General features: G+C 41.9%; 1 protein-coding gene across 2 annotated transcripts in view; it reads left to right on the forward strand.

The window, feature by feature from the left end:
- SHPRH (SNF2 histone linker PHD RING helicase) overlaps window positions 1-5,515 on the forward strand; it is a 171,384-nt gene extending 165,869 nt beyond the window's left edge. For both annotated transcript variants that reach the window (XM_038762901.1, XM_038762893.1), the window contains exons 29-30: window positions 2,167-2,247; window positions 4,018-5,515. In XM_038762901.1, the coding sequence (XP_038618829.1) occupies window positions 2,167-2,247; window positions 4,018-4,114 (178 nt within the window). In that variant the 3' untranslated portion in view covers window positions 4,115-5,515. The remainder of the gene's footprint in view (window positions 1-2,166; window positions 2,248-4,017) is intronic.
- Window positions 5,516-6,000: the final 485 nt, after the last annotated feature.

Below are 6,000 nucleotides of genomic sequence, written 5' to 3' on the forward strand. Positions count from 1 at the left end.
ACTTCCATCTAATCTAGTCGTTTCCTCGGATCCAAACCTGCAAAGTCAGGCCCTGCATTAGAGAACTGCACTTCAGGGTCTAGAGAAAATGAGGACAGAATAGTCACCTTAGCATATTGGTTTTGTTATAGTCCGGATCTCTTTCAGATTTAAATTTGTCTTTGAAAAAGACATCCCTAGGTACTTTTTCCTAGATTTTAATTTTTCTTGTCCACTCTGTTGTTATAATCATCTAGGATTTCAAACATGGCTTCTCTTTACCAACTGACTTTATTTTATTTTCCAAACAAGTTCCCTCCCTACTTGCCCTTTTTTTTTCTTGTGCCCATGTTCAGATTTGGGGATTAGTGTTTTCTAATCAACTTGCAGTCTTTCTCTTGTCAATTAATTGAGCAATCATATTCATTGAGGACTTACTGAGGGAGGGCTGAGCACTCTACCTAAATGCTTGTCCAACTGCAGATCAGCAGTTTACAAAATGTTTAATTCCTTTATAAATAATATCATTTATTATTTTGTTTGTGGCCCAAGTGCTTTTTCTAGCAGGTTGCTTTGAGGGATTAGAGGAAATGTAATAATAATAATAATAATAATGATGGCATTTATTAAGCACTTACCATGTGCAAAGCACTGTTCTAAGTGCTGGGGAGGATACAAGGTGATCATGTTGTCCCACAGGGGGCTCCCAGTCTTCATCCCCATTTTACAGTTGAGGTAACTGAGGCACGGAGAAGTGAAGTGACTTGCCCAAAGACACAGAGTTGACAAGTGGCGGAGTTGGGATTTGAACCCATGACCTCTGACTTCGAAGCCTGTGCTCTTTCCACTGAGCCATGCTGCTTCTGTAACTAATGGAGCCCTTGAACTACTGTCCTGGGCATGGTGCCGGGAATGCTGAACCCATCTGCTTGGCCCCTGTGGCCCAGTCATTTTTCCATCTAGTTCTGTTGCTCTCCCACCTGGGGTGGCAGTGCTCTGTATAATAATGATGGTATTTGTTAAGCGCTTACCATGTGCAAAGCACTGGTCTAAGCGCTGGATCCAGTAAGGCGCTCAGTAAATACGATCGATTTTCTCTTTGACCCCTCCAACTACTCGCAGTTATCCTGCTCGAATTCCCATTCTAATCTCTAGCTTCAGTTTAACCTGAGCTCCGGTCATAGTTTCCACCCACCAAACAGCCGGCCACCCACCCTAGGACCTGTCTTTGACATCCATTTCCAACACTTCTGATTGGTCCACTGCAGTCTATCTTCCCATCCTATCCCGTCTGGACTACTGCATCAGCCTTCTCTCTGATCTCCCATCCTCGTGTCTCTCTCCACTTCAATCCATACTTCATGCTGCTGCCCGGATTATCTTTGTCCAGAAACGCTCTGCGCATATCACTCCCCTCCTCAAAAATCTCCAGTGGCTACCAGTCAATCTGCGCATCAGGCAGAAACTCCTCACCCTGGGCTTCAAGGCTGTCCATCACCTCGCCCCCTCCTACCTCACCTCCCTTCTCTCCTTCTACAGCCCAGCCCGCACCCTCCGCTCCTCCGCCGCTAATCTCCTCACCGTACCTCGCTCTCGCCTGTCCCACCATCGACCCCGGCCCACGTCATCCCCCGGGCCTGGAATGCCCTCCCTCTGCCCATCCGCCAAGCTAGCTCTCTTCCTCCCTTCAAGGCCCTGCTGAGAGCTCACCTCCTCCAGGAGGCCTTCCCAGACTGAGCCCATTCCTTCCTCTCCCCCTCGTCCCCCTCTCCATCCCCCCCATCTTACCTCCTTCCCTTCCCCACAGCACCTGTATATATGTATATATGTTTGTACATATTTATTACTCTATTTTATTTGTACATATCTATTCTATTTATTTTATTTTGTTAGTATGTTTGGTTTTGTTCTCTGTCTCCCCCTTTTAGACTGTGAGCCCACTGTTGGGTAGGGACTGTCTCTATATGTTGCCAATTTGTACTTCCCAAGCGCTTATTACAGTGCTCTGCACATAGTAAGCGCTCAATAAATAAGATTGATGATGATGATGATGATCTCCTTAAACCAGCGGGGATTCTCTTTGCAGACATGCATTGCTACTAATGTCTAAGGCTTCGGGGTGTCTTTGTGGCCCATACTTATTTATCTTCATATGTTGATACCATAATTCTGTTTTTGACCTTTCAGACCCACCATTGTTCACAGATTCCTCATTAAAACAACAATCGAAGAAAGAATGCAAACAATGTTGAAAACTGCAGAAAGAAGGTAACAGTTTTCTGTTGTTACTGAATTAAAATAGACTCATGTCCATGCTTTTACCATTTGAAAAAGAATCCAAAAGTCCGTAAATATTAATGTACTTCCCAAGTGCTTAGTACAGTGCTCTGCACACAGTAAGCGCTCAATAAATATGATTGATGATGATGATGATGATGATCCTAATAGAACTCAGAGTAAAGAATGTATTTTTTTCCTTCAATTGAATTGATTTGAGGGATTAACATTTAACATGAAACAAGTTTCATTAACATATTGTTGCAAATAAAGCAGTCAATCAGTGGAATTTATTGAGCACCTACTGTGTGCAGAACATCATACTAAGCTCTTGGGAGAGTGCAATATCGTAGAGTTGGGAGATGCATTTAATGCAGGGATTAAATGGGCAAGAATTTATTTCTTCCCCATTTTTCACATTTACTGTGCTCTTTATGGTCATTAAATTGAGAAGCAGCGTGGCTCAATGGAAAGAGCACGGACTTTGGAGTCAGAGGACATGGGTTCAAATACCGGCTTCACCACTTGTCAGCTGTGTGACTTTGGGCAAGTCACTTCACTTCTCTGTGCCTCAGTTACCTCATCTGTAAAATGGGGATGAAGACTGTGAGCCCCCTTGGGACAACCTGATCACCTTGTAACCTCCCCAGCGCTTAGAACAGTGCCTTGCACATAGTAAGCACTTAATAAAAAATGCCATTAAAAAATGCCATTAAATTAAAAAACAGGTCATTTAAGCTGCAAAGTTATTAGTTACAAAAATATGTAAAAGCAGCATCAATGGTTTTGATGTATTTCTAGGACACATTTTGTTTTAAAAGTGAGCAATATCTCCATCTCACAGTAGTTAAATTTCAGCCTGGAATGAAAAATGTTAACCTGATGTTTTTGCTCCACGGGTCATTCCCAGTGATCATTAATTGAACAAGTCTCCTCCAGACTCACCTGGCAATTTTGTTAACACAAAATGCAAAATAGCTTCACTTGCAACTGGAGTGTTGCTGCAGGTGACACATTAAGCAAATCAGACAGGAGATTCATCATTCCTTCATTCAGTCATATTTATTGAGCACTTACTGTGTGCAGAGCACTGTACTAAGCTCTTGGAAAGTACAATTTGGCAAATTCGTCAGAATTCTTATTACTTATGTGGAGTTTTTTCGACTTCGTAGTCCTTAACAAGCATTAATAAAGCCTCTCAGCCTCCCTTGCAAGAGGGATGGAAAAAGAGCAGGAAGCGGACTAGATCAGTGCCTTATAAGGGAACATTTTAACTGAGCTGTTTGATGGGGGCAGAATAGCACTGTGAAACAAACCACTGTTTTCATCTATAAGAAGTCAAGGAAGGAGACTAGCACATCCCTTAATTAAAGGATAGCTCTTGGCCTTCCTTTTAAATATGACACTTGTTTTCTTGGAACGGCACCCTTTTATACTAGTAACCCCTAATTATGGAGCTGTTAAGTGCTCAAGGGAAACAGAACAGCGCTTGATAGTGAAGAAGTAATTGTGAGGTCCTGGTCTTCTGGGAGATTTTCATTTTTCTTTGTTTTTCAAATGACCTACTAAAAGATCTTTTATAAGAGTCTGAAGGTCATAAACAGACTGCCTTGTGATGCTTTTGACAGACTACAGTCATCCTCCCACCATCCAGCTTGTGCAGTGTATTTATTGTAGCATAGAAGTTAAAGCCTTGCACTTGGATGGCCCATAATTTATAGTCATCTGTTACCGTGCCCTCTCATTTTGAATATCCCACAGCCATACCAGCTCATCGATGAAGCAGTCAGAGGCCTCAGTCTTAACAGTGGCTGATCTGGCAGACCTGTTTACTGAAGAAACTGAAGAGCTTGAATGAAACCAGCTTAGTTTGAACTGTGCAATCGAAGACCTGAAGGACTTTCCAGAGCAAACTGCGTTCAAGTTACTGACAAGTCTTAAATTCCAGCAGATGTCACCAAACACCGCTGTTACACTGGATGAATAGACTTCTCTTTAGGTTGGGCAATTTCTCCTTTTGCACAGAATTTTTCACCCAGTCATAAAGGTAGTGGATCTTACACTCAACAAAAATGTTTGATTTTGTTCCAGGGAATAGGAGACTGAGTCTGAAGGAGAGGAACACTTTGTTTTTCTTTTAAAACAATGAGTCTTAGATATTGTTGAAATGAGAGGTATGAAGAACCAGTCGGTAACCTAATTTCTAGTTGTATACTGATCTAAAATGTAGCCAACCCCGATCTCCTTTTAGGAAAGACCTTGAATCTCGTTAGCATGCAATTCACTTAGCCTTTCATTAATGTTTTAAGAAAACCAAGTGTTCCAACACATCAGTTCTCAAAAGTTTTCAGTCCCGTGGCCTACACTTCCCCCCAACACAAACAGAAATGAGGTCAGGATCGCTACGCCGGGTAGCGTGCGAGTGAAACGTTCTGCTGGTAACGTCTTTTCTCAGTTTGGCCCAGAAGAGATCCCAGGGGTGGTGAGTACATAGCTGGGCAAGGCTGCAGAGCCAGAAGGGGAGCAGAGGGGATGAGGGGGTGAGAGGAATGGGAGAGCAGAGCTGATCCCTGGAATGGCGGGAAGCTAGGGGCCGGCAGAAGCCAGAATGGTTTGGAGGAGTCCAGCTCCATCATCCTCGCTCAGATTTTCTCAGAGGTTCACAGATGAGAAGTCCAGCCCCCGTGGCGAGGTATTTCTTTGTTAGTGTTAAAAGTGGGTTTGGAATATCGCAGTGATAATTCTAAAGTAATCAAGTGTTAACATCAACGTCTTGCAAAGTTTCTCCTCAACACGTTTCCTTTCTCATTCAATACATTAATAAGACATGATTTCTTGTCTACCTTGTTATAGGCATTTGATTTTTTAAGATAACGGAATCTCTGGGCACCACTTTTTCTTAATGGCTTCAGCTGGACAGCGCCGTTCAATTTCAACAGTATTTAAATGGGTATTTATTCTTACTTTGACTGTTATCAAACTTTTGTAATTCAGGGTTTTCCAAAGTTGAGACTGTCTTTTTATGTGTGGTAAGGCTAAGGTGTGTAAATAATTTGATTTTTAGTTAAGATGTCTGAAAACTGGAAATATGCCAGTATAGGTTTTATTTTCAGTTATCACTTTCCCCCTTTGGGTGATACTACTGCATTAACTTTCTAACCTCCGAACGTTTCATTCTGTTGTATAGTTTGCACTTCGTCTTCCCTGTCATGCAAAAAAGACTTTGGAACAAGTGTCAGGTTCAAATAAATATTTGAAAAATAACAAAATAATAAGCCAAGTGGTGTGTTTTGTCTCTTAGGAAGGACTTTCAGAACTTTACAAAAGCTAAATAAGGAACTGAATGCCAGGAGCCTGGGTTGGGAGGAATACATGTATTCAAAGCTTCATTTTTGTACTCAAATTTTCAAAAGTGCCTATACTTTACCGGAATGGGGCAATTAGACGCCTCCTTTTTCATTAACTTTTTTCCATTCAGGTGTGTAGAGGAATACGAGAGATGCTTTTATGGCAATCTCTTTGACCAAAGGGCATTGAACATTTGTTAACATCCACAAGCATTTCCTCATTTTAAAGGTTAGCACATTTACTTGATGCACGTGAAGAAGGTACACATAAGCTGCCTGTTTGTGTGCCTTTAATTTAAAGTGAGTTCTACATACACCTGCACTCTAGCCAAGTGCATGAAGTCTAACAAATATCGTTTAACTGTTTGCTTTCTGTCTTTCTAGGTTTTTCACAGCC

This window comes from Tachyglossus aculeatus, chromosome 2, assembly GCF_015852505.1.
Source record: "Tachyglossus aculeatus isolate mTacAcu1 chromosome 2, mTacAcu1.pri, whole genome shotgun sequence".
Taxonomy (NCBI): domain Eukaryota; kingdom Metazoa; phylum Chordata; class Mammalia; order Monotremata; family Tachyglossidae; genus Tachyglossus; species Tachyglossus aculeatus.